Source organism: Callithrix jacchus, chromosome 5 (genome assembly GCF_049354715.1).
Source record: "Callithrix jacchus isolate 240 chromosome 5, calJac240_pri, whole genome shotgun sequence".
In the NCBI taxonomy this organism is placed as follows: Eukaryota; Metazoa; Chordata; class Mammalia; order Primates; family Cebidae; genus Callithrix; species Callithrix jacchus.
Genome location: NC_133506.1, coordinates 5,572,793 through 5,600,287, shown reverse-complemented (window position 1 = coordinate 5,600,287; position 27,495 = coordinate 5,572,793). Strand labels below are relative to the sequence as shown.

General features: G+C 50.7%; 1 protein-coding gene across 1 annotated transcript; it reads right to left on the bottom strand.

Annotated features, from left to right (window-relative positions):
- Window positions 1-936: 936 nt before the first annotated feature.
- On the bottom strand, window positions 937-25,733 carry PXMP4 (peroxisomal membrane protein 4). The gene is made up of 4 exons (XM_002747219.5): window positions 25,559-25,733; window positions 16,541-16,603; window positions 12,418-12,616; window positions 937-3,282 (listed from the first exon to the last, which is right to left on the bottom strand). The coding sequence occupies exons 1-4, from the start codon at window positions 25,669-25,671 to the stop codon at window positions 3,019-3,021; spliced, it is 639 nt and encodes a 212-aa protein (XP_002747265.4). The 5' UTR covers window positions 25,672-25,733; the 3' UTR covers window positions 937-3,018.
- Between the last annotated feature and the right edge of the window lie 1,762 nt (window positions 25,734-27,495).

Here is a 27,495-nt window from a genome sequence, read left to right as displayed (position 1 = left end):
GCATCACTGGCAGCACCTGGGAGCCTGGGAGAAATGCAGACTCTCAGGCCCCACCCTAGCTCACTGGATCAGAAACTGCATTTTAATAAGATCTCCAGTGACTCATGTATACATTTCTACTAGTAATGTCTAAAAAATAGAGACTGATGGAGTAAGTATATTAATGAAAGCATATCTACCAGACCAATGCTCTCAGATTGGTAGCCCACGGACCAAATTTTCCTGGAGACTTGTTTGATTTGTCCAAGATTGTATTTTTTTTTTTTTTTTTTTGCGACTGAGTCTTTTTTGATCCGCCTGCATTGGCCTCCCAAGGTGTGAGCCACCGCACCTGGCCGAGACTGAGTCTTGCTCTGTCACTCAGGCTGGAGTGTGATGACACAATCTCAGCTCACTGCAGCCTCCCAGGTTCAAGAGATTCTCCTACCTCAGGCTCCCGAGTAACTGGGATTACAGGTGCCCACCACCACATCCAGCTAATTTTTGCATTTTTAGTAGAGACGGGGCATCACCTTGTTGGCCAGGCTGGTCTTGAACTCCTGACCTCAGGTGATCTGCCCGCCTGGGCCTCCCCAAAGTGCTGGGATTACAAGTGTGAGCCACTGTGCCCAGTCCCGGATCATGGTTTTGCAAAAATCAGACTGGCACACAAGTCTTCAGTTCCCCATTCCCCATCCCTCCCCACTGCATAGCATACTGAATGTTTCAATTTATGTCACTGTAGGCTCCTGTGGGCATTTAAATTTGTATGCCTTTCTAGTCTGTATCCTATAATGAGCTAATGTTTGCATAGCATGGCTTAGGTTTCTAAATTTGAAGCAAGGCACTAAAGAAAACATGGGCTTTGAAATCAGAAAGATCTGAGTTCAAATCCTGATTTGGCTATTACACTATTTGTATTACCTTGGGCAAGTTACTCCCCTCTCTGATTCTCAGTTTCTTTCTTTCTTTCTTTTTTTTTTTTTTTTGAGACATAGTCTCGCTCTGTGGCCCAGGATGGAGTGCAGGGGTTCCATCTCGGCTCACTGCAACTTCCATCTCCTGGGTTCAAGCAATTATCTTGCCTCAGCCTCCCTAATAGCTGGGATTACAGGGGTGTGCCATCATGCCCAGCTAATTTTTGTATTTTTAGTAGAGATGGGGTTTCACCACGTTGGCCAGGCTGGTCAAGAACTCCTGACCTCAGGTGATCTGCCTGCCTTGGCCTCCCAAAGTACTGGGATTATAGTGTGAGCCATCGCGCCAGGCCTGACCCACAGTTTCTAAATCTGTAAAATGGGGATCAAAACGCATCTTTGCAAGGCCATTGTATGTGATTACAATGCACACAGTGGCTCATGCCTGTAATCACAGCACTTTGGGAGGCTGAAGCAGGAAGATAGCTTGAAGCCAGAAGTTGAGACTACCCCTAGTGACAGAGTGAGATCCTGTTGCTATTTTAAAATAATAACAATAATAAGGCTGGGCGCAGCCGCTCACGCCTGTAATCCTAGCACTTTGGGAGGCCAAGGTAAGTGGATCACCTGAGCTCAGGAGTTCGCCATGAGCCTGGGGAACACGGTGAAACCCTGTCTCTACTAAAAATACAAAAAATTAGCCAAGCAAGGTGGCATGCACGTGGAGTCCCAACTACACAGGAAGCTGAAACAGGAGAATCCCTTGAACCCGAGAGGTGGAGGTTGCAGTGAGCCAAGATACTGCACTCCAGCCTGGGTGATAGAGTGAGACTCCATCTCAAATAATAATAATAATAATAATAATTAATAATAATATGTGCAAAACACCAAAGAGGGAGGATGAATGCACTAAATGGAAGTAATTCACAGGAGTGCAGCAGTGGTAGTTGCCCAAGTCCAATGAGGACCAGGGCAGTCTAATTATCCTCATTTTATGATAAACTGAGGCTCTGAGAGGTCCAGAACCTTCCCCAAGTTTACACAGTGGGGGAGTGGGGACTCAAACCCATGTCCTCTAGCTCTAGATCTGCACTGTCCACTAGAACCTTCGGTGAGGATACAAGTGTTTTTCTGTATCTGTGGTGCCTGTCACAGCAGCCACTAGCCACATGTGGCCACTGAGCCTTGAAAATATGGGTGGCAAAACATATACCCAATTTTTAAAGACTTAATACAAAAAAAGAGTGCAAAATATATAACTAATTATGTTAATTATATGTTGAAATAACTTTTTGAAATTTGTGTTAACATCTATAATTAAGATTAATGTCACTTTTTCTTTGGTGAGACAGGGTCTCCCTGTCGCCCGGGCTGGAGTGCAGTGGTGTGATCTCGGCTCACTGCAGTCTCGACCTCCCAGGCTCAAGTGATCCTCCCACCTCAGCTGGGACCACAGGTGTGTGCTACCACACCCAGCTAATTTTTTGTATTTTTTGTGGAGACTGAGTTTCACCATGTTGCCCAGGCTGGTCTCAAGCTCCTGAGCTCAAGTGATCCACCAGCCTCAGCCTCCCAAAGTGCTGGGATTACAGGAATGAGCCACAGCGCCCAGCCTACTACTTTTTTGTAATGTGGCTACTAGAAACATTTTAATTACATGTATGGCTCAACTGTTTCTACTGGACAGCGGGTCTCTAGAACTTCTCCAATAGAACATCTTAGATGAGGAATTTAGTGTTTTTTAAAGTATTGACAATCCACGGCCCACCAGCAGGGAGCCCTCTGTGACATAAGAACAGTTGAAGAATGAACATACCCACCAGAAAGAGACCTCAGGGACCTCCTCTGAGCTCCATGACCTCTGAGGCCTAGAGAGGGGTGTGGCTGGCCACAGTCTCACAGAAGTCAGCTTTATAGCTGGAACCAAGCCCTAGATTCCTTGGCCTGATTTGGCCACTTGTGCCACCATTTAAGAGTACCCACTGGGATTGAAAATCAGTGCTTTTACTTTGGCAAATGGAACCCTGGGATAACACCAGCTGGAGTCTGAGGCCCATGATCTTGAGAAGGCAGGATCCTTTGGGAGGGTTTTCGAGGAGCCAAATCTTGAGCCACAGCCGAATTACTTGGAGGGGCGGCTCTTGTTATAAATGAGGAAGTCTGAGATGTCGTGCCACACGTTGCTATCCTCATAGAGGTAGGTCATGGAGGACTGAAGCGAGGGCTGCAGCGTGGGCCGGTGATACTCAAAGAGCCACAGCACCAGCCCCCACACCACCGCGGTGACCACTGGGAACGGGTCCCACTTGGGTTCAGGGATGTAGCCCTTCTCCACGGCCAGGCGGCTCAGGGCAAATAGGACACGTGACAACACGTACATGTTTACCTGCAAAGAGCCAATGGTGGGAATTACTGGTGAGTGCAGCTGCTGGGAGCCTTCTTCCTGCCCACCCCCATGTACTGGGGAGCCTTCTGGGCACCGAATCGGTTTTTTCAAAGTTGATGTGCCAGAGGATTTGAGGTGGCATGCAGTAGACATTTTAAGACTGTGATCTGTGTCTTTTATTTATTATGCTTTTTTATTAGAAAATGAAATACATTTATATGGTTCAAGACCAAAAGGTAACTTGACACCAAAAACATGATCCATAAAAGGAAAAATTGATAAATCAGATCACATCAAAACTTAAACTTTTTCTTTTGAAAACCCTTGAGAAGAGGATGAAAAGAAAAGCTACAGACTAGGAGAAGATATTTATAAACACATATGTGACAAAATGTCTAAATATGTATATATATTCCAGATGTGTCTACATACATACATATATACGTATATATATATGTATGTATATATATATATATATTTTTTTTTTTTTAAGACAGAATCTCACTCTGTTGCCCAGGCTGGAGAGTGGCACAATCTCAGCTCACTACAACCTCCGCCTCTGGGGTTCAAGCGATTGATTCTTCTGCCTCAGCCTCCAGAGTAGCTGGGACTACGCACCACCATGCCTGGCTAATTTTTTGTATTTTTAGTAGAGATGGGGATTCACCATATAGACCAGGCTGGTCTCGAACTCCTGACCTTGTTATCCTCCTGCCTCAGCCTCCCAAAGTGCTGGGATTACAGGTGTGAGCCACCGCGCCCGGCCCTATTTGGGGTTTTTCTGATTTGTTTCCTTTTGAGACAGGGTCAAAAGGCTTGAGCCCAGGCTGGAGTACAGTGGCACAGTCATGGCTCACCACAACCACACTTCCTGGGCTCAAGCAATCATCTCACCTCAGGCTCCCTAATAGCTGGACTACAGGCATTCCCCACCACACTCAGCTAATTTTTAATTTTTATGGTGATTGAGGTCCACTATGTTGGCCGGGCTGGTCTAAAACTCCTGGTCTCAAGCAATCCTTCTGTCCTGGCCTCCCAAAGTGGTGGGATTACAGGCATTAGCCTGGCCTGGAATATATTTTTAAAATACTTAAAACTCAACAGTTAAAAAAAAAAACAAAACAGAAAATGGGCAAAAGACATAATAAACAGATATTTTACCAGAGAGATTATACAGATGGCACGTATGCACATGAAAAGATGTTCAACATCGTTAACCACTAGGAAAAAGCAAATTAAAAGCACAATGAAATAATATTATATACAATCAAAATGGCTAAAATTAAAACTGCCCGTAATCTCAACACTTTGAGAGGTTGAGGAGGCCACATCACCTGAGGTCAGGAGTTCGAGACCAGCCTGGCCAACATGGTGAAACCCTGTATTTACTAAAAATACAAAAATTAGCTGGGCATGGTGGCGGGTGCCTGTAATCTCAGCTACTCAGGAGGCTAAGGCAGGAGAATCGCTTGAACTGGGGAGGCAGAGGTTGCAGGGAGCCATGATCGTGCCTTCGAACTCCAGCCTGGGTGACAAGAGCAAAACTGCATCTCAAAAAAAAAAAAAAAAAAAAAATGCAGCAGGGGTGTGGTTCAGTACAGAGGTGGGAGGGATGAAAGGGTGAGTGGTTAAAGGGGACACGGTTCTGAATAAAGGTGGATGTGAGGGAAGGGGGCGTGGTTCAGTGTAGAGGTGGGGGGAAGGGCATGGTTCAGTATAGAGGTGGGGGAAGAAAGCATGGGGTGGGGGAAGGGGGCATGATTCTCTATAGAGGTAAGTGTGGGGGAAGGGGCGTGGCTCAGTGTAGAGGTGGGGGGAAGGGCATGGTTCAGTATAGAGGTGGGGGAAGAAAGCATGGGGTGGGGGAAGGGGGCATGATTCTCTATAGAGGTAAGTGTGGGGGAAGGGGCGTGGCTCAGTGTAGAGGTGGGGGGGAAGGGCATGGCTCAGTATAGAGGTGGGGGAAGAAAGCATAGGGTGGGGGAAGGGGGCATGATTCTCTATAGAGGTAAGTGTGGGGGAAGGGGCGTGGCTCAGTGTAGAGGTGGGGGGAAGGGCATGGTTCAGTATAGAGGTGGGGGAAGAAAGCATGGGGTGGGGGAAGGGGGCATGATTCTCTATAGAGGTAAGTGTGGGGGAAGGGGCGTGGCTCAGTGTAGAGGTGGGGGGAAGGGCATGGCTCAGTATAGAGGTGGGGGAAGAAAGCATAGGGTGGGGGAAGGGGGCATGATTCTCTATAGAGGTAAGTGTGGGGGAAGGGGCGTGGCTCAGTGTAGAGGTGGGGGGGAAGGGCATGGCTCAGTATAGAGGTGGGGGAAGAAAGCATAGGGTGGGGGAAGGGGGCATGATTCTCTATAGAGGTAAGTGTGGGGGAAGGGGCGTGGCTCAGTGTAGAGGTGGGGGGAAGGGCATGGTTCAGTATAGAGGTGGGGGAAGAAAGCATGGGGTGGGGGAAGGGGGCATGATTCTCTATAGAGGTAAGTGTGGGGGAAGGGGCGTGGCTCAGTGTAGAGGTGGGGGGAAGGGCATGGTTCAGTATAGAGGTGGGGGAAGAAAGCATGGGGTGGGGGAAGGGGGCATGATTCTCTATAGAGGTAAGTGTGGGGGAAGGGGCGTGGCTCGGTGTAGAGGTGGGGGGAAGGGCATGGCTCAGTATAGAGGTGGGGGAAGAAAGCATGGGGTGGGGGAAGGGGGCATGATTCTCTATAGAGGTAAGTGTGGGGGAAGGGGCGTGGTTCAGTGTAGAAGTAGGAGTGGGGGAAGGGGCGTGGCTCAGTGTAGAAGTAGGAGTGGGGGAAGGGGCGTGGTTCAGTGTAGAGGTAGGAGTGGGGGAAGGGGCGTGGTTCAGTGTAGAAGTAGGAGTGGGGGAAGGGGCGTGGTTCAGTGTAGAGGTAGGAGTGGGGGAAGGGGCGTGGTTCAGTGTAGAGGTAGGAGCGGGAGAAGGGGCGTGGCTCAGTGTAGAAGTAGGAGTGGGGGAAGGGGCGTGGTTCAGTGTAGAGGTAGGAGTGGGGGAAGGGGCGTGGCTCAGTGTAGAAGTAGGAGTGGGGGAAGGGGCGTGGCTCAGTGTAGAAGTAGGAGTGGGGGAAGGGGCGTGGTTCAGTGTAGAGGTAGGAGTGGGGGAAGGGGCGTGGTTCAGTGTAGAGGTAGGAGTGGGGGAAGGGGCGTGGTTCAGTGTAGAAGTAGGAGTGGGGGAAGGGGCGTGGTTCAATGTAGAGGTAGGAGTGGGGGAAGGGGCGTGGTTCAGTGTAGAAGTAGGAGTGGGGGAAGGGGCGTGGTTCAATGTAGAGGTAGGAGTGGGGGAAGGGGCGTGGTTCAGTGTAGAAGTAGGAGTGGGGGAAGGGGCGTGGCTCAATGTAGAGGTAGGAGTGGGGGAAGGGGTGGGTTCAGTGTAGAGGTAGGAGTGGGGGAAGGGGTGGGTTCACTGTAGAAGTAGGAGTGGGGGAAGGGGCGTGGTTCAATGTAGAGGTAGGAGTGGGGGAAGGGGCGTGGTTCAGTGTAGAAGTAGGAGTGGGGGAAGGGGCGTGGCTCAATGTAGAGGTAGGAGTGGGGGAAGGGGTGGGTTCAGTGTAGAGGTAGGAGTGGGGGAAGGGGCGTGGTTCAGTGTAGAAGTAGGAGTGGGGGAAGGGGCGTGGTTCAATGTAGAGGTAGGAGTGGGGGAAGGGGCGTGGTTCAGTGTAGAAGTAGGAGTGGGGGAAGGGGCGTGGCTCAATGTAGAGGTAGGAGTGGGGGAAGGGGTGGGTTCAGTGTAGAGGTAGGAGTGGGGGAAGGGGTGGGTTCACTGTAGAAGTAGGAGTGGGGGAAGGGGTGGGTTCAGTGTAGAGGTAGGAGTGGGGGAAGGGGCGTGGTTCAATGTAGAGGTAGGAGTGGGGGAAGGGGCGTGGTTCAGTGTAGAGGTAGGAGTGGGGGAAGGGGCGTGGTTCAGTGTAGAGGTAGGAGTGGGGGAAGGGGTGGGTTCAGTGTAGAAGTAGGAGTGGGGGAAGGGGCGTGGTTCAGTGTAGAAGTAGGAGTGGGGGAAGGGGCGTGGTTCAATGTAGAGGTAGGAGTGGGGGAAGGGGCGTGGTTCAGTGTAGAAGTAGGAGTGGGGGAAGGGGCGTGGCTCAATGTAGAGGTAGGAGTGGGGGAAGGGGTGGGTTCAGTGTAGAGGTAGGAGTGGGGGAAGGGGTGGGTTCAGTGTAGAGGTAGGAGTGGGGGAAGGGGTGGGTTCACTGTAGAAGTAGGAGTGGGGGAAGGGGCGTGGTTCAATGTAGAGGTAGGAGTGGGGGAAGGGGTGGGTTCAGTGTAGAGGTAGGAGTGGGGGAAGGGGCGTGGTTCAGTGTAGAGGTAGGAGTGGGGGAAGGGGCGTGGTTCAGTGTAGAGGTAGGAGTGGGGGAAGGGGCGTGGCTCAATGTAGAGGTAGGAGTGGGGGAAGGGGTGGGTTCAGTGTAGAGGTAGGAGTGGGGGAAGGGGTGGGTTCAGTGTAGAGGTAGGAGTGGGGGAAGGGGCGTGGTTCAGTGTAGAAGTAGGAGTGGGGGAAGGGGCGTGGTTCAATGTAGAGGTAGGAGTGGGGGAAGGGGCGTGGTTCAGTGTAGAAGTAGGAGTGGGGGAAGGGGCGTGGCTCAATGTAGAGGTAGGAGTGGGGGAAGGGGTGGGTTCAGTGTAGAGGTAGGAGTGGGGGAAGGGGTGGGTTCAGTGTAGAGGTAGGAGTGGGGGAAGGGGTGGGTTCAGTGTAGAGGTAGGAGTGGGGGAAGGGGTGGGTTCACTGTAGAAGTAGGAGTGGGGGAAGGGGCGTGGTTCAATGTAGAGGTAGGAGTGGGGGAAGGGGTGGGTTCAGTGTAGAGGTAGGAGTGGGGGAAGGGGCGTGGTTCAGTGTAGAGGTAGGAGTGGGGGAAGGGGCGTGGTTCAGTGTAGAGGTAGGAGTGGGGGAAGGGGCGTGGCTCAATGTAGAGGTAGGAGTGGGGGAAGGGGTGGGTTCAGTGTAGAGGTAGGAGTGGGGGAAGGGGTGGGTTCAGTGTAGAGGTAGGAGTGGGGGAAGGGGCGTGGTTCAGTGTAGAAGTAGGAGTGGGGGAAGGGGTGGGTTCAGTGTAGAGGTAGGAGTGGGGGAAGGGGTGGGTTCAGTGTAGAAGTAGGAGTGGGGGAAGGGGCGTGGTTCAGTGTAGAGGTAGGAGTGGGGGAAGGGGTGGGTTCACTGTAGAAGTAGGAGTGGGGGAAGGGGCGTGGTTCAGTGTAGAGGTAGGAGTGGGGGAAGGGGCGTGGTTCAGTGTAGAGGTAGGAGTGGGAGAAGGGGTGGGCTCAGTGTAGAAGTAGGATTGGGGGAAGGGGCGTGGTTCAGTGTAGAGGTAGGAGTGGGGGAAGGGGCGTGGTTCAGTGTAGAGGTAGGAGTGGGGGAAGGGGTGGGTTCAGTGTAGAAGTAGGAGTGGGGGAAGGGGCGTGGTTCAGTGTAGAGGTAGGAGTGGGGGAAGGGGTGGGTTCAGTGTAGTGGTAGGAGTGGGGGAAGGGGTGTGGTTCAATGTAGAGGTAGGAGTGGGGGAAGGGGTGGGTTCAGTGTAGAGGTAGGAGTGGGGGAAGGGGTGTGGTTCAATGTAGAAGTAGGAGCGGGAGAAGGGGCGTGGTTCAGTGTAGAGGTAGGAGTGGGGGAAGGGGTGGGCTCAGTGTAGAAGTAGGAGTGGGGGAAGGGGCGTGGTTCAGTGTAGAGGTAGGAGTGGGGGAAGGGGCGTGGTTCAGTGTAGAAGTAGGAGTTGGGGAAGGGGCGTGGTTCAGTGTAGAAGTAGGAGTGGGGGAAGGGGCGTGGTTCAGTGTAGAGGTAGGAGTGGGGGAAGGGGCGTGGTTCAGTGTAGAGGTAGGAGTGGGGGAAGGGGCGTGGTTCAGTGTAGAGGTAGGAGTGGGGGAAGGGGTGGGTTCAGTGTAGAGGTAGGAGTGGGGGAAGGGGCGTGGTTCAGTGTAGAGGTAGGAGTGGGGGAAGGGGTGGGCTCAGTGTAGAAGTAGGAGTGGGGGAAGGGGCGTGGTTCAGTGTAGTGGTAGGAGTGGGGGAAGGGGTGTGGTTCAGTATAGAGGTGGGGGTTTTACCATGTTGGCCAAGCTGGTCTTGATCTCCTAACCTCAAATGATCCACCAGCCTCAGCCTCAGAAAGTGTTGAGATTACAGGCATAAGCGACTGCACCCAGCCCTCAACTTATTTTCTGATTTTTCATGATGTCCTGAGGTCGGGAGTTGGAGAACAGCCTGACCACCATGGAGAAACCCCGTCTCTATTTAAAAATATATGTATGTATGTATGTGTGTGTATAAAATTAAATTACATTTAAAAAATCATGGGATCTTGCTGTGTTGCCTGAGCTGGTCTCAAACTCCTGGCCTCAAGCCATCTTCCCCCCTCAGCCTCCCAAAGTGCCAGGATTATATGTGAGCTGCTAAAAAATGGTTAAACATTTTTTTCTTTTTTTTGAGATGGAGGCTTGCTCTGTCACCCAGGTTGGTGTGCGGCAGCACTACCTTGGTTCACTGCAACCTCTGCCTCCCACATTCAAGAGATTCTCCTGTCTCAGCCTGCTAAGCAGCTGCGACCATCATGCCTTTTTTTTTTTTTTTTTTGCATTTTTAATGGAGATGGGCCACCACGCCTGGCCTAAAAATTATTTTTACAATTTATAAATATTTAAGAAATTTGAGGAGGCACGTAGAGAGGGTGGCAACTTTTCATGTTGCCAAAGAACATTCCACCAGGCGAGGTCGCTCAAGCCTGTAATCCCAGCACTTTAGGAGGCCGAGGCAGGTGCATCATCTGAAGTCAGGAGTTTGAGACCAGCCTGACCAATATGGTGAAACCCCATTTCTACTAAGTAAATACAAAACTTAGCCAGATGTGGTGGCATGCGCCTGTAGGCCCAGCTACTCGGGAGCCTCAAATAGGACAACTGCTTTAACCCAGGAAGTGGAGGTTGTAGTGAGCTGAGATCACACAACTGCGCTCCAGCCTGGGCAACAGAGAGAGCCTCCAACTAAAAAAAAACAGAAAACCCAACAACTAGCATTTAGTCTCTTATTCATCATCATTTCATAACAAAAGGGAACTTTAACTCAGAAAAATGACAAGTCACAGAATGAGAGACACTTTTTAGAGTGTATTGTTTTGTTTTATGAAAACGTTACTTCAGGGTTATTTTTTCCCCCTAATTTCACTACAGAGTGGTTTTTAAAAACAATCTTTGCCCCAGAGAGCAGCAGATACTTTGATTTTGGGAACCATGAAATTACAGATGGAAAAACTGAGAGGGAAGTGACCTTCCCAAGGTCACAAGGGGATTATTGAGTCACAGATCATGTAAAAGAGCCAAGAGCTGCCGGGCGCAGTGACTCATGCTTGTAATCTCAGCACTTTGGGTCGCCAAGGCTGGCAGATCTCGAGGTCAGGAGTTCAAGACCAGCCAAAAATAAAAAAATTAGCTGGTCATGGTGGCGGGTGCCGGTAAATACAGAAAGCTGAAGTAGGAGAATCGCTCGAACCTGGTAGGCGGAGATTATAGTAACCCAAAATAGCACCACTGCACTCCACCCTAAGCAACAGGGCTAGACTCTGTCTCAAAAAAAAAAAAGGATGCAGTGGCTCATGCCTGTAATCCCAGCACTTTGGGAGGCCGAGGTGGGAGGATCATCTGAGGTTGGGAGTTTGAGACCAGCCTGACAAACATGGAGAAACCCCATCTCTACTAAAAATACAAAATTAACCCGGCGTGGTGGCTCATGCCTGTAATCCCAGCTACTTGGGAGGCTGAGACAGGAGAATCGCTTGAACCTGGAAAGTGGAGGTTGCAATGGGCCGAGATAGGGCCATTGCACTCCAGCTCCAGCTTAGGCAGCTAGAGCAAAACTCCGTTTCAAAAAAAAAAAAGCCAAGAGCTTACCATCTTCATCACCTACACCCCAACCTCTATACTGAACCAGGGCCCCCTCCTCTAGCCCCACCTCTATACAGAACCATGCCCCCTTACCCTACCTCTATACCGGACAACATCCTCTTTCGCCACTCTCACCTCTACACTGAACCACGCCCCTACCCCCACTCCTGCCTCTTCCCCCACCATGCCTCTTCCCCCACCCCTACCTCTACACTGAACCACAGCCCTTCCCCCATCCCTGCCTCTATACAGGACCATGCCCCTTCCCCCACCCCACCTCTGTACAGAACCCACGCCTTCTTTCCCCACTCCCACCTCTACACTGAACCATGCCTCTTCCCCCACTCCCACCGCTATACGGAATCACGCCCCCTTCCCCCTCTCCCACCTCCACACTGAACCATGCCTTTCCCCCACTGCTGTACAGAAAATCATGCCCCTCTATACAGGACCATGCCCCTTCCCCCACCCCACCTCTGTACAGAACCCACGCCTTCTTTCCCCACTCCCACCTCTACAATGAACCATGCCTCTTCCCCCACTCCCACCGCTATACGGAATCACGCCCCCTTCTCCCTCTCCCACCTCCACACTGAACCATGCCTTTCCCCCACTGCTGTACAGAAAATCATGCCCCTCTATACAGGACCATGCCCCTTCCCCCACCCCACCTCTATACAGAACCCACGCCTTCTTTCCCCACTCCCACCTCTACAATGAACCATGCCTCTTCCCCCACTCCCACTGCTATACGGAATCACGCCCCCTTCCCCCTCTCCCACCTCCACACTGAACCATGCCTTTCCCCCACTGCTGTACAGAAAATCATGCCCCTCTATACAGGACCATGCCCCTTCCCCCACCCCACCTCTGTACAGAACCCACGCCTTCTTTCCCCACTCCCACCTCTACAATGAACCATGCCTCTTCCCCCACTCCCACTGCTATACGGAATCACGCCCCCTTCCCCCTCTCCCACCTCCACACTGAACCATGCCTTTCCCCCACTGCTGTACAGAAAATCATGCCCCTCTATACAGGACCATGCCCCTTCCCCCACCCCACCTCTATACAGAACCACGCCTCCTCCCCCACTCCCACCTCTACACCGAACCATGTCCCTTCCCCCACCCCTACTGCTATGTAGAATCAGGCCCCCTTTCCCCACTCCTCCCTCTATATGGAACCACACCCACTTTTGTCACCCCCACCTGTCTACTGAACCACGCCCCCTCACCACCTTCACCTCAGAAAGCTCTTTACCTGGCTGTTGATGTTATTGTTTTCTCGAAACACCAGCAAACCCCCAAGGAAGGCGGCCAGGAATGAGTGCACCTGGTAGGTCTTGCCTTGGATGCGGGACTGCAGGGCACAGAGACCCTTGTAGGTGAACACAAAGCACGCCAGGTTCCGGGAGTGGATGTATGTAGCCTGCAGGACGGCCCGAAGCTTCTCCCAGAGGCTGCACAAACACAGGAGCCCCAAGGGCCTTTACACAGTGCTCATGTGAAACAACCAGCCAAGGAGGTCGGGGGTAATGCTGATTCAGTCCCCGGCCTCCACCCTTCAAGTCTTTGGGGCTGTTCTCACCCTTGATTCAGGCCTTGACTCAGTGCCACCTCCCCAAGGAGACCTTCCGTGATCACCCTACATAACAGAATACCCATCACATCCTGTCTTGATTCTAATTTTCTTTTCCTTCCTAGCTCTGGTCACCACCTGATATTTATATGTTTGTTTATTACCTTCCCCCACCCCAGTAGCAGCTACAGGAGGGTGGTGTCTGGATCTGGCTTGTTCATCTGCAGGGTCTGGGACATAGTAGTTGCTCACTAAATGTTTTCTTGAGTAAACATGTGAAGGAATGAGTGTCTGCCATGTGCTGGATCTGGGAATAGGATTCTGAGAAGAAACAGATCTGCTCACTGCCCTCAGGGGGCTTATGATCTACTGGGAGAGGAAAATGTGAAATAAATAATCACAAAAAGAACATTGACCTTGACAAGAGATGGTGCTGGGATCTTCCTGATGAGGAAGAGTCAAGGAGGTCAAGAGGGAAGGAGAGCTGCAACCCAGGCAGAGGGCTCAGCCCGTGCCAGGCACTGAGGAAGGGCAGGGAGTATGAGGAAAGGAGCAGAGAGAAGCCACTTTGGCCATGGGCAGAGAACCAGAGAACTTGTAGGGAGGGTTCAGGGCAGAGGCACTGGGGCCTTGCTGAGTTTGGTCTTTATGAGAAGTGAACATTTAAGTGGAGGAGGTGATTTATTTTTTTCTCACTCTGTCACCCAGGCTGGAGTGCAGTGGTACAATCTCGGCTCATGGCAACCTCCGCCTCCCAGGTTCAAGCAATTCTCCTGCCTCAGTCTCCTGAGTAACTGGGACTACAGGTACCCACCACCACACCTGGCTAATTTTTAAGAGATAAAATAAATCGCCCCGTCTGGGCACGGTGGCTCATGCCTGTAATCCCAGCACTCTGGGAGCCAAGGCAGGTGGATCACGAAGTCAGGACATTAAGACCATCCTGGCTAACACGGTGAAACCCTGTCCCTACTAAAAATACAAAAATTAGCTGGGCGTGTCGGTGGGCATCTGTAGTCCCAGCTACTCGGGAGGCTGAGGCAGCAGAACTGCTTGAATCTGGGAGGTAGAGGTTCCAATGAGCCAAGATCCTACTACTGCACTCCAGCCTGAGCAACAGAGCCAGACTCTGAATGAAAAAAAAAAAAATCACTAGAGGCTGAATGCAGTGGCTCAGACCTGTAACCCCAACACTTTGGGAGGCTGAGCCAAGATCATGCCACTGCACTCCAGTTTGAGCAACAGAGAGAGAAATTAAAAAATAAATAAAATAAAAAATAAGCTGGGAGTGGTAGCTCACGCCTGTAATTCCAACACTTTGGGAGGCTGAGGTGGGCAGATCATGAAGTCAAGAGATCGAGACCATCTGGCCAACATGGTGAAACCCTGTCTCTACTAAAAAATACAAAAATTAGCTGGGTGTGGTGGCGCATGCCTGTAGTCCCAGCTACTCAGGAGGCTGAGGCAGGAGAATTGCTTGAACCCGGGAGTCGAAGGTTGCAGTGAGCTGAGATCGCGCCATTGCACTCCAGCCTGGCGCCTGGCAACAAAGCGAGGCTCTGTCTCACACACACACAAAAAAACCCCAGTGTGGTGGCTCACACCTGTAATCCCAGCACTTTGGGAGGCGGGCAGATCATGAGGTTAGGAGATCAAGACCATCCTGGCTAACATGGTAAGACCCCATCTCTACTAAAAATACAAAAAATTAGCTGGGTATGGAGGCGTGTGCCTGTAATCCCAGCTACTAGGAAAGCTGAGGCAGGAGAACTGCTTGAACCCGGGAGATGAAGGTTGCAGTTAGCCGAGATCACACCACCGCACTCCAGCCTGAGTGACAGAGCCAGACTCCATCTCAAAAAAAAAAAAATAGTTGGGAACAACATGGAAATCCAGATTTCCTGCCTTAGAACTGGCAACACGGGGGCCTTTGTTTGCATGGGGTGAGAGCCAACTGCTCTCACTGTCCCTCGGCCTCCCAAAAGTGCTGGGATTACAGGCGTGAGCCATCGTACCTGACCTAATCTTTGTATTTTTAGCAGAGGCACCGTTTCAATATGTTGGTCAGGCTGGTCTCGAAATCCTGACCTCAAGTGTACCACTCACCTCGGCCTCCCAAAGTGCTGGGATTACAGGCATGAGACACCGCACCCAGCCTGGTAGCAAATTCTTAATCCTCACTCCAGCCTGAGTGACAGAACAAGACTTCATCTCAAAAAAAAAAAAAAATAGACTTGGAGGACAACAACAACAAAAACAAATAGAAATAAATAAATAAAAATACAAAATGAGCTGGGCGCAGTGGCTCAAGCCTGTAATCCCAGCACTTTGGGAGGCCGAGGCAGGTGGATCACGAGGTCAAGAGATCGAGACCATCCTGGTCAACAAGGTGAAACCCCGTCTCTACTAAAAATACAAAAACTTAGCTGGGCACGGTGGCGTGTGCCTGTAATCCCAGCTACTCGAGAGGCTGAGGCAGGAGAATTGCCTGAACCCAGGAGGCGGAGGTTGCGGTGAGCCGAGATCGCACCATTGCACTCCAGCCTGGGTAACAAGAGCGAAACTCCGTCTCGGGGGAAAAAAAAAATACAAAATGAGCACATCTTACAGGTAGCTGAGACTACTGGAGGCTGCCAGTGCATGATTCCTGTACATTCACATGAGCCTATATGCATTAAACACTAGACCGAAACCCGTTTTCTTTCTTTTTTTTTTTTTGAGACAGAGTCTTGCTTTATTGCCAGGTACCAGGCTGGAGTGCCGTGGCACAATCTTGGCTCACTGCAACCTCCGCCTCCTGGGTTCCTGAGTAGCTGGGACTACAGGTGTGTGTCACCACGCCCAGCTAATTTTTGTATTTTAGTAGAGACAGGGTTTCATCATGTTGGCCAGGATGGTCTCGATGTCTTGACCTCGTGATCTGCCCACCTCGGCCTCCCAAAGTGCTGGGATTACAGGCGTGAGCCACCACGCCCGGCTGAAACCCATTTTCTAAGGAGCGCCTCGAGGGAAAAGCTATGGGAGACGAGAAGAAGGTGAAGACACTTGAGCAAGAGACAAGAGATCAGGGAGCTTTGCAGCAGAAGTGATCCTCAGAGAACTGGTCTGGATTGCCAGGAGGGAAGTAAAGATGGAGTGACAGACAAGGCACCCCTGGCAGGGGGTGTTGCATGAGTAGATGTCTGCAGGTGGAGCTACACATGGCATGTACATAAAATGGCAGTGAGTTCTGTGTGCCAAGGGCACCCCAGGGTAGACAAAACAGGGGGTTAGCTGAGGCTGGACTACAGAAAGACCTGAAGGCCAGGCCAAGAAGCTGGGCTTCTCTGGAGGGCACAGGAAATTTTCAAGCAGGGATAATGGGATCAGAGTTGGACTTCAGGGCCGGGCACAGTGTTTCACACCTGTAATCCCAGCACTTTGGGAGCCCCAGGCAGGTAATTACCTGAGGTCAGGAGTTCAAGACCAGCCTGGCCAATATGGTAAAACTCCATTCTACTAAAAATACAAAAAGTAGCTGGGTGTGATGGTGGGTGCCTGTAATCCCAGCTACTCAGGAGACTGAAGCAGGAGGATCACTTGAACCCGGGAGGTGGAGGTTGCAGTGAACCAAGATCACCACTGCACTCCAGCCTGGATGATACAGAGAGACTCCATCTCAACAACAACAAAACACAAAACAAAAAAAAGAGTTGGACTTTAGGAGGCATGATCGGGGGGCAGGGTAGACCCAGCTAGGAAGCTATTACGACTGTCCTGGCACTGAGGGCTGACCACATTCTCTTCCATTTTGAGGGATGCATACCTGCCATTCCGGAAGAGAAAGGTCATGACCAGTGCGTGAGGGGCCCGGATTTTGGCTCCATAGCTGTAGAAACAGAAGAAAACAGTTACTGCGATGTTGCTGTGTCACAGTTTCTTTTTGGGCTCTCCTTTTGACCCCTTGTTCTCTCTCCCCATCCCAAATTCTAACATCACTTTGGGAGGGGAAATCATGCTGGATGCAAATCCTGGCCCTGACACTTCCTGGTAGTATGGCCTCACGCATGTCCTTTAACTTCTCAGAGCCTGAGTTTCCCCATAATAGGGATGTTTATTTTTAATTATTTAGAGACAGAGCCTCACAGTGTAACCCAGTGAGTGCGATCATAGCTCACTGCAGACTTGAAATCCTGGGTTCTAGCGATTCTCCAGCCTCAGCTCTCTGAGTAGCTGAGACTACAGGTGTGTGCCATCAATCATGCTCAGCATAAAAAGGGATGTTAAACCTCAGAGAGCTGGTTATAATTTCTTTTTTCTTTTGAGATGGAGTCTCACTTTGTTGCCCAGGCTAGAGTACAGTGGTACGATCTCAGCTCACTGTAGCCTTCACCTCCTGGGTTCAAGTGATTCTCCTGCCTCAGCCTCCCAAGTAGCTGGAATGACAGGCACACGCCACCATGCCTGCCTAATTTTTGTATTTTTAGTAGAGACAAGGTTTCTCCATGTTGGTCAGGCTGGTCTCAAACTCCTGACCTCAGATGATCTGCCCTGCCCACCTTGGCCTCCCAAAGTGCTGGGATTACAGGTGTGAGCCACTGTGCCTGGCCCTGTAATATTAATGAAGGAGACGTGAATGTAAAATGTTCACCATCCTTGCTCAACTGGCTTTGTGGAATTGCTCTCTCTGCTCCATCCTGGCGTTCCCATTGCAGATACTCTCATCTTTTAAAAACATCAATCTCAGCTGGGCGTGGTGGCTCACGCCTCACGCCTGTAATCCCAGCACTTTGGGAGGCCGAATTAGGTGAGGTCAAAAGATCGAAACCATCCTGGCCAACACGGTGAAACCCCGTCTCCACTAAAAATACAAAAACTAGCTGGGCATGGTGGCACACACCTGTGGTCCCAGCTACTCGGGAGGCTGAGGTGGAAGAATCGCTTGAACCCAGGAGGTGGAGGTTGCAGTGAGCCGAGATTGCACCGCTGCACTCCAGCCTGGCAACAGAGCAAGACTCTGTCTCATAAAAAAAATAAATAATTAGCTGGGCGTGGTGGCTCACGCCTGTAATCCAAGCACTTTGGAGGCCAAGGCAGGCGGATCACCTGAGGTTGGGAGTTCAAGACCAGCCTGACCAACATGGTGAAACCCTGTCTTTAAAAAATAATAATAATAAAATAAATAAACAAAATAAAATAAAATTTAAAAAGCTGGAAGGTAGGCCGGGCACGGTGGCTCACGCCTGTAATCTCAGCACTTTGGGAAGCCAAGGTGGGCAGATCATGAGGCCAACAGATCGAGATCATCCTGGCTAACATGGTAAAATCCCATCTCTACTAAAAATAGAAAAATTAGCTGGGTGTGGTCGTTTGAGCCTATAGTCCCAGCTACTTGGGAGTTTGAGGCAGGAGAATCACTTGAACCTAAGAGGCAGAGGTTGCAGATCGTGCCACTGCATTCCAGCCTGGGCAACAGAACAAGATTCTGTTTCAAAAAAAAGAAAAAGAAAAAGAAAAAAAAGTTGGAAGGAAATACGTCACTATGTTATTAGCAATGACCACTGCACTGGAGGAATATAAAATTTATTTCTGCTTGCTTCTTAAACTTTTCTAGACTTCCAGAATTATCTGTAATTTTGGAATTATATATATATAATATATCATTTTCTAGACTTCCAGAATTATATAATCTATAATTATCTATAATTCTGGACTTCCAGATTATCTATAATGATAATTGCTTTAACAATTATTATTTTTTTTAGGTCCTGCCCCCTACTTTAGCAATTATTAATTAATTAAATTTTTTTTTTTTTTGAGATGGAGTCTTGCTGTGTCACCCAGGCTGGAGTGCAGTGGCACAATCTCGGTTCACTACAACCTTCACCTCCTGGGTTCAAGCAATTCTCCTGCCTCAGCCTCCTGAGTAACTGGGACTACAGGCATGTGCCACCAGGCCCTGCTCATTTTTTGTATTTTTAGTAGAGACGGGGTTTCACCATGTTGGCCAGACTGGTCTTGAACTCCTGACCTCGGGTGATCCACCCCCCTAGGCTCCCAAAGTGCTAAGTTACAGGTATGAGCCACTGCGCCTGGCCCACAATTATTAAGTATTTTAAGTGTTACATAATGCCCTCTTTTTAAGATTCACACCTCTTCCCCCACCCGTCCTTTTCCTTCCTCATTTAGGGATCTGGGGATGATGTGAATGAGACCCTGCTGGCTTTCGCTGTTTTAACCATACTCGAATGAATAGTAGAACGACAGCAGTATTTGGTGCCAAAGCCCTGCCAAGTTTTGCTGTGTGAACTTGGATAAATCATTTAATCTCTCTGAGCCTCCCTTTTCCCAATCTCCATTTCACGGAGTGGCTTTTGGCAGTTACGCACATGTAAAAGTTCCTAGCTCAATGAATATTAGTGTCTCTTCTTATTCTTCTTTATTGAACACCTCCACCCCTACTCCTATGCCTAAGTTCTCCAGATACCTGACCCTGGTCTTACCAGGCTACAAGGTCTAAAAATGCTAGACAGTCTTCTTGAGACAATGGTCATCAGCCATATGTTGTTGTCTCCCAAATTCACATGAACGTTCACTGCAGGCTTGCTTGAAACAAAAGACTAGAATCAAACCCGTGTCCAAGACAGGGTGTGGTGGCTCATGCTTGTAATCCCAGCACTCTGGGAGACTAAGGTGGGAGGACTGCTTAAGGCCAGGAGTTCAAGACCAGCCTGAGCAACATGGTAAGATCCCATCTCTACCAAAAAAAAAAAAAAATCTGGCCAGGTTCAGTGGCTCATGCCTGTAATCCCAACACTTTGGGAGGCTGAGGTGGGTGGATCACTTGAGCCCAGGAGTTCGAGAGCCTGGGCAACATGGTGATACCCTGTCTCTACAAAAAGTATGAAAAATTAGCCAGATGTGGTGCTGTGTGCCTGTAGTCCTAGCTACTTGGGAGGCTCAGGTGCAAGGATTGCTTGATCCCAGTAGTTCCAGGCTACAGTGAACTAGGATTGCACCACTGCACTCTAGCCTGGGCAACAGAGCAAGACCCCATCTTTATATTTTGGAAAAAAAAAAAGAGCCAGCTTTATGCACACTGATATGGAGGTACGGTTAGAACAAGGTGTACAGATGTGTGTATAGCACAGCAATAATTGTATAAAATGAGGAAATTATAAATCTAAGATTATTTCAACATAAAACTTTTTAAAAAGGTGTGTGGGGAGAACACAAGTCTGTGTTTGCATAGGTACACGATATTTCTGGAGGAAGACTAAGACGGCACAGACGGCACAGACGGCACAGACTGGACAGACGGCACAGACTGGACAGACGGCAGACGGCACAGACGGCACAGACGGCACAGACTGGACAGACGGCACAGACGGCACAGACTGGACAGACGGCACAGACTGGACAGACGGCACAGACGGCACAGACTGGACAGACGGCACAGACGGCACAGACGGCACAGACTGGACAGACGGCACAGACGGCACAGACGGCACAGACTGGACAGACGGCACAGACTGGACAGACGGCACAGACTGGACAGACGGCACAGACTGGACAGACGGCACAGACGGCACAGACTGGACAGACGGCACAGACGGCACAGACTGGACAGACGGCACAGACGGCACAGACTGGACAGACGGCACAGACGGCACAGACTGGACAGACGGCACAGACGGCACAGACTGGACAGACGGCACAGACGGCACAGACGGCACAGACTGGACAGACGGCACAGACTGGACAGACGGCACAGACGGCACAGACGGCACAGACTGGACAGACGGCACAGACGGCACAGACTGGACAGACGGCACAGACGGCACAGACTGGACAGACGGCACAGACGGCACAGACGGCACAGACTGGACAGACGGCACAGACGGCACAGACTGGACAGACGGCACAGACGGCACAGACTGGACAGACGGCACAGACGGCACAGACTGGACAGACGGCACAGACGGCACAGACTGGACAGACGGCACAGACGGCACAGACTGGACAGACGGCACAGACTGGACAGACGGCACAGACGGCACAGACTGGACAGACGGCACAGACGGCACAGACGGCACAGACGGCACAGACTGGACAGACGGCACAGACGGCACAGACGGCACAGACTGGACAGACGGCACAGACTGGACAGACGGCACAGACGGCACAGACGGCACAGACTGGACAGACGGCACAGACGGCACAGACTGGACAGACGGCACAGACGGCACAGACGGCACAGACTGGACAGACGGCACAGACTGGACAGACGGCACAGACGGCACAGACTGGACAGACGGGACAGACGGCACAGACGGCACAGACGGCACAGACTGGACAGACTGGACAGACGGCACAGACTGGACAGATGGCACAGACGGCACAGACTGGACAGACGGCACAGACGGCACAGACGGCACAGACGGCACAGACTGGACAGACGGCACAGACTGGACAGACGGCACAGACGGCACAGACTGGACAGACGGGACAGACGGCACAGACGGCACAGACGGGACAGACGGCACAGACGGCACAGACGGCACAGACGACTGGACACAGGGATTGCCTCCAGGGAGGGGGACTGGGTGACAGAGGGATAATGTGGATGGGATGGCAGCATCTAACTTGTTATGCCTTTTGTGCATGTGTTACCTAATTTTTAAAAAATTTGATTTATTTATTTATTTATTTTATATATTTTATTGAGATGGAGTCTTGCTCTATAGCCCAGGCTGGATTCAATCTCAGCTCACTGCAACCTCTACCTCCTGGGTTCAAGCAATTCTCCTGCCTCAGCCCTCCTGGCCGGCTGCCACAACCTACCATAGTTGGGATTACAGGCATGTGCCACCACATCAGCTAATTTTTGTATTTTTAGTAGAGACAGGGTTTCACTATGTTGGCCAGGCTGGGCGTGATGGCTCATGCCTGGAATCCCAGCACTTTGGGAGACCAAGGTGGGCGGATCACCTGAAGCGACGAGTTCAAGACCAGCCTGGCCAACATGGTGAAACCCCCTCTCTACTAAAACTAAAAAAATTAGCCCGGCATGGCAGTGCATGCCTGTAATCCAAGCTACTTGGGAGGCTGAGGCAGGAGAATCACTTAGAACCCCAGAGGCAGAGGTTGCAGTAAGCTGAGATTACGCCACTGCACTCAAGCCTAGGTGACAGAGCAAGATTCCACCTCAAAAAAGAAAAGCAAAAAAATGTTAATTTAAAGCCAGTGTTGTTGTAGAGGCCATGCCGACTCCCTCCTCTTCTCCCCTGCCTAGAAGTGGGCAGGAGGGCCAGGGCCCCCATCCCAGCCCCAGCAAGCTCTCCTCCCCCAGCTCCCTCCAAAGCCACAGCTCTTTCTCCTGAAGAGGCCCTCAGCCTCCTCTGGCTAGCCATGGCTAAAGGGTCCTTTCTTATACTTCAGACACAGCACCCCCAACTCCCTGCATCTGCCAAGCTCCCTCTCAAAGTGCTCGAACTCAGACAGAAGTTGATTACCGCCCTGAAATAAAAAGGACTTAAACGACTGATACAATGTGATGTCCTGGAGAGTTCTGGCCTGGACAGACTAGCTATAGAGGACATTTGCAGGAAGACTGGGACAATGGGACTGTTAACTCGCTAATAATCAATATTATAGAATTGTTATTAGTTTATTAAATGTAATCATGGGGCCAGGCGTGGTGGCTCATGCCTGTAATTCCAGCACTTTGGGAGACTGAGGTGGGTGGATCACTAAAGGTCAGGAGTTCGAGACCAGCCTGACCAACAAGGAGAAAACCATCTCTTAAAAGAAAATATAATCGGCCAGGCACGGTGGCTCACGCCTGTAATCCAAGCACTTTGGAGGCCAAGGCAGGCAGTTCACCTGAGGTCGGGAGTTCAAGACCAGCCTGACCAACATGGTGAAATCCCATCTATAAAAAAATAAAAAGAAAAAAGAAAATATAATCATGAGACCGGGTGAGGTGGCTCATGCCTGTAATCCCAGTACTTTGGGAGGCTGCGGTGGGCAATACACTTGAGGTTAGAAGTTTGAGAACAAACAGCCTGGCCAACGTGGCAAAATCCCGTCTCTACTAAAAATACAAAAAATTAGCTGAGGGTGGTGGTAGGTGCTTGTAATCCCAGCTACTTGGGAGGCTGAGGCAGGAGAATCGCTTGAACCTGGGAGATAGAGGTTGCAGTGAGCTGAGATTGCACCACTGCACTCCAGCCTGAGCAACAGAGCAAGGCTCTGTCTTAAAAATAAATAAATAAAAAAAATCAGTGTAATCACAATAATTTAGCCATATGGGACATGACCTTATTTTTAGAGATGCACACTGAAAAATATTTAGGGACAGAACATTAAAGTGAGATAAATTTTACATAGTTCAAATATGCTGGTCATCTAAGTTGGCGCCCCTTAATCGATGGCTCTCTTCACAAACAGAATATTCTTTTTCACCTCCAGGCCATTGTTGAAGACATTCCCTCTGCCTGGATGCCCTTCTCTCCCTGACAAACCCCAACTCAGCCTCCAAAATATCACTATCACCTCTTCTGTAAAGCATTCCTGATCATCTGGTACAGCAGTGGAGGTGTAACTGTCAGTTCCCCCTTGGACTCAAGTTCCTTACAGACAGGCCCAGTGTCTTAGCACTAAGCATTAATGGAATCATTGCCTTAGAGCACCCCTATATGGGTGAGTTTATTGCTTCCATTTCATTTCTAAACTGAGACCAGAAAAGATGAAGGGTTACTCAACTTTTAAAATGAAGTAACTAGCGTAGGCATGGTGGCTCACTCCTGTAATCCCAGCACTTTGGGAGACCCAGGCAGGTGGATCAACTGAGTCAGGAGTTCAAGACCAGCCTGGCCAACATGGTGAAACCCTGTCTCTACTAAAAATATAAAAGTTAGCTAGGCGTGGTGGCGGGTGCCTGTAATCCCAGGTATTTGGGAGGCTGAGGCAGGAGAATCACTTGAACCCAGAGGGTGGAGGTTGCAGTGAGCCGAGATGGTGTCACTGCACTCCAGCCTGGGTGACAGAGTGAGACACCATCTTAAAATAATAATAATAATAAAGGAACTACAAAATAAAATAAAATAAAGGAACTACAATTACAGCACAATCCCAAAAAGTGCCTGCCCTGGTTGGGAAGGTCCCTGGAGGTCACAGGGAGGGTCAGAGTTGGGGCAGGTATACAAAGCTAGCATTGGGCAATGCCTGCTAGCACCACAGCCTGTGTCACTCCTGTTTACTCTTGCTTTGCCTGGAAAAAGCTTGGCAAAAGGGCCACTGATGCTATCTCAGGGCACATCAAGAAGTAGCTGATATAATCTGGCCAGGCCCAGTGGGAACCACCTTCTACCTGACTCTGAGTGCCCTTGGAAGTCAAGAGCCTGGCACCGGGGCCAGGCATCCCTGAGTTTGAATCCTGGTTCCAACCCTGACAAAGTGCTGTGACCATGAGCAATATGTCTACCTCTGAGCTACCGCCTTTTCATCTGGAAAATGGGGACAATGGCAATTCTTATCTTGCACACTTATTCATTCATTCATTCAATATTTGAAAAACTACTACATACCAGGTGCTAGTAATACACCAAGGAACAAAATAGATAAAGTTCTGGCCTCATGAAGCTTATTTTCTTTTTCTTTTTTTTTTTTTTTGAGACAGAATTTCACTCTGTCACCCAGGCTAGAGTGCAGTGGCGCAATCTCAGCTCACTGCAACCTCCACTCCTGGGTTCAAGCAATTCTCCTGCCTCAGCCTCCCATATAGTTGGGACAACAGGCACATGCCACCATGCCTGGCTAATTTTTTTTATTTTTAGTAGAGATAGGGTTTAGCCATATTGGCCAGGCTGGTCTCGAACTTCTGACCTCAGGTGATACACCCACCTTGGCCTCCTAAAGTGCTGGGATTACAGGCAGGAGCCACCATGCTTGGACTGTGCTAAGCATTTCACACATATTGGCTCAATCTTGATAGTATGAGTACTACCACCATGCCCATTTTACAGAAATTGAGGCTTAGGGAGGCTGAATGACTTCCTCAAGATAACAACGGGTAGGTGGGACCAGGGTTCAAACCAAGGCATCCACATCCTCCCCACCATACCATGTTGCCACTAGGATGTCAGTTCCAGGGGGACACACAAACCACTTTCTCTGGCTTGTTCTTTGCTTTGTCCCTGGTTTTGGCACTACAGGCCCTCAATAAATGGTAGCTGTTATGCAGTAGGTTTAAAGGAGGCTGAGTTCCCCTCCAGGCACCAGCCAGGGCAATGACCCCAAGACCTCCTCTCTTGCAGGTAAGATGCCAGGATAGTTGCAACTTCTTTTACATTCATTGTCACGCCCCAGGAGCCCCCTGAGCAAAAGGGGACTTAGCAACGGAGTCCTACAGTTGAGGAGTGAAAAGCAGGATGCGAGCCCATGGGCAGCTTCCTGGGGACAGCAGAGACAGGAGGCATCCGCTTGCCGGCTAGAGGCCGGAGTCCAGTTACCCATTATGCAGATGGGCCGCTGAGGCCAGACAGGCCCAAAGGCACACACCGCGAGGCGAGGTGAGTTGGACTCAAAAGAGGAGATACAGGAGCTGGCATGGGAGGAGATCAGAGCAAGAGGGCCAGGTTGCAAAGCATGGAATGTGCAGTGGGAGCCCCAGTCAGAGCTGGGAAGGCGCGCGGAACCCCAAATCCAGCCCCCGTTGCACAGATAGTGACCTCCGAGACTTAGAGGCACACAGCACCGCGTCGTCAGTCTTCGAACTCGCGCCTTCGACCCCAGCCAGGACATTCCCTCAGCCCCAGCCCTGCCCGACGGCCCCACTCACACAGCCCCGTTCCGGAAGCCCTTAAGCAAGGCCAATGCAGCGTGGTAGCGGCGCTTGCGCAGCAGTGCGTTGACGGCCAAGATTAGAGTCCGCAGCTGCGGCGGGGCTGCCATAGCGCGAGCTGCGCGCGGGGTCAGGGTGCGGAGCTGGAGGTGCACTGACAGCCGGGGATTCCAGCTGCAGCGCCCACAGCCCCCGCCTGCGCCGCCGCGTCCTGGTGTCTACAGGCTGTGCCTGCCGTCACTCATGCACGAAGAGCCAATCAGAGAGTGTACGTGTCTCAGGGGACAAGAGCACTCATCGAGATAGTTGTCTGACTGGACGAGAACAAAAGCTTATAACCAATCACAGTGGGCTCCGCCCGATTCCGAGAAGGTCACTCACACTATTTGTCGAATCAGAAGGCATTTTCTCTTGGGCCCTGTTCGGTTCCCGAGTAGGTTGAAAGGTTTAAAAGGAGACGTGTGCTTGGAAGGAGGACTCCTGAAGAAGGAGTCGCCCTGCTTAGATCTGGGATGAGCGACAGGTGGTGATACAGGGAGGAGCAGGGCCTCATCTTTACGTGAGACAGTTCTGACCGGGGTAGCCTTGACCACAGCGATCTTCTCAGAGTGTCAGTCACATGGTCCCTCAATGACTTCCATGTATGTATTGTATGTATGTATGTTTTGAGACACAGCCTCGCTCTGTCGCCCAGGCTGGAGTGCAGTGGCATGATCTCGGCTCAGTGCAACCTCCGCCCCCCGGGTTCAAGCGATTCTCCTGCTTCAGCCTCCCAAGTAGCTGGGACTACAGGTCTCCACCACTATGCCCGGCTAATTTTTATTTTAGTAGAGATGGGGTTTCACCATGTTGGCCAGGCTAGTCTCAAACTCCTGACCTCAGGTGATCCACCCACCTCGGCCTCCCAAAGTGCTGGCAGCCGGCTTCAATTTATTCTTAGAATCTAAACTCCTCCCCAAGGCCCAAGAGAGAAGACCTCCTGTAATCTGGTCCCGTCTCCCTCTCTGACCCCATGTTTCACCACTTGCCACCTCACTCCACCCCAGCGCTTCCTTTCTGTTCCTTGGGCCAAGAATCCTTCTATCTCAGGGTCTTTGCAGTTGCTTTTTCCCTTCCTGGTATTCACCATCCTGGGTTCTTCCCCTTACAGGCTTCTTCTCACCCTTCAGGTTCCAGCTCAAATGCCACCTCATCAGAGAGACTTTCCAAGACATCCAATGTGAAGTAGCACTGTCCACTCTTGACTCATTACCCTGGTTCTTTTTTTTTTTTTTGAGGCAGGGTCTTGCTCTGTTGCCCAGGCTGGAGTGCAGTGGCACGATCTCAGCTCACTGCGACCTCCACCTCCTGGGTTCAAGTGATTCTTCTGCCTCAGCCACCTGAGTAGCTGGGACTATAGTCGCATGCCACCACACCCCGCTAATTTTTGTATTTTTAGTAGAGACAGGGTTTCACCATATTGGCCAGGTTGGTCTTGAACTCCTGACCTCGTGATCTGCCCATCTTGGCCTCCCAAAGTGCTGAGATTACAGGCGTGAGCCACCGTGCTTGACTGCCATGTTCTTATGTGATTTTTCTTTCATAGAACTTTTTACCCTTTGGACTTATTTGGTTGGTATGTGTTCATTGTCCATTGCTCTTGCCAAACTATAATTCTATGAAGGAAGAAATCTTGCTTGTCTTGTTTTCTCCTGTAACCCCAGCACTAGGCACCGGGTGGGTACTCAACACTTGCTTGTCGAAGCAATATACAGTTTTGAGTTGTCATCTTCCAGAGCATTGATGGGTGACATTAGCATGACGTCACTGTGTGGAGTTGTCACTGAATAACAGCTACATATTGAGGGGTGGCTGTGACTTGTGAGGGTGTCCCCTGGTATTTGGGCCATATGATATTTACCTACGATATTATTGCCTTGGTGTCAGGGGACAAT

Bases quoted from the DNA above. Each gene is read 5' to 3' on its own strand.
- PXMP4 (XM_002747219.5), bottom strand. From the start codon at position 25,671: ATGGCAGCCCCGCCGCAGCTGCGGACTCTAATCTTGGCCGTCAACGCA. The intron at 16,604-25,558 runs GTGAGTGGGGCC...CTGTTTCTACAG, and splicing joins GGCTTCCGGAACGGGGCTGT to CTATGGAGCCAAAATCCGGG. The intron at 12,617-16,540 runs GTATGCATCCCT...GTGTTTGTGCAG, and splicing joins TTTCTCTTCCGGAATGGCAG to CCTCTGGGAGAAGCTTCGGG.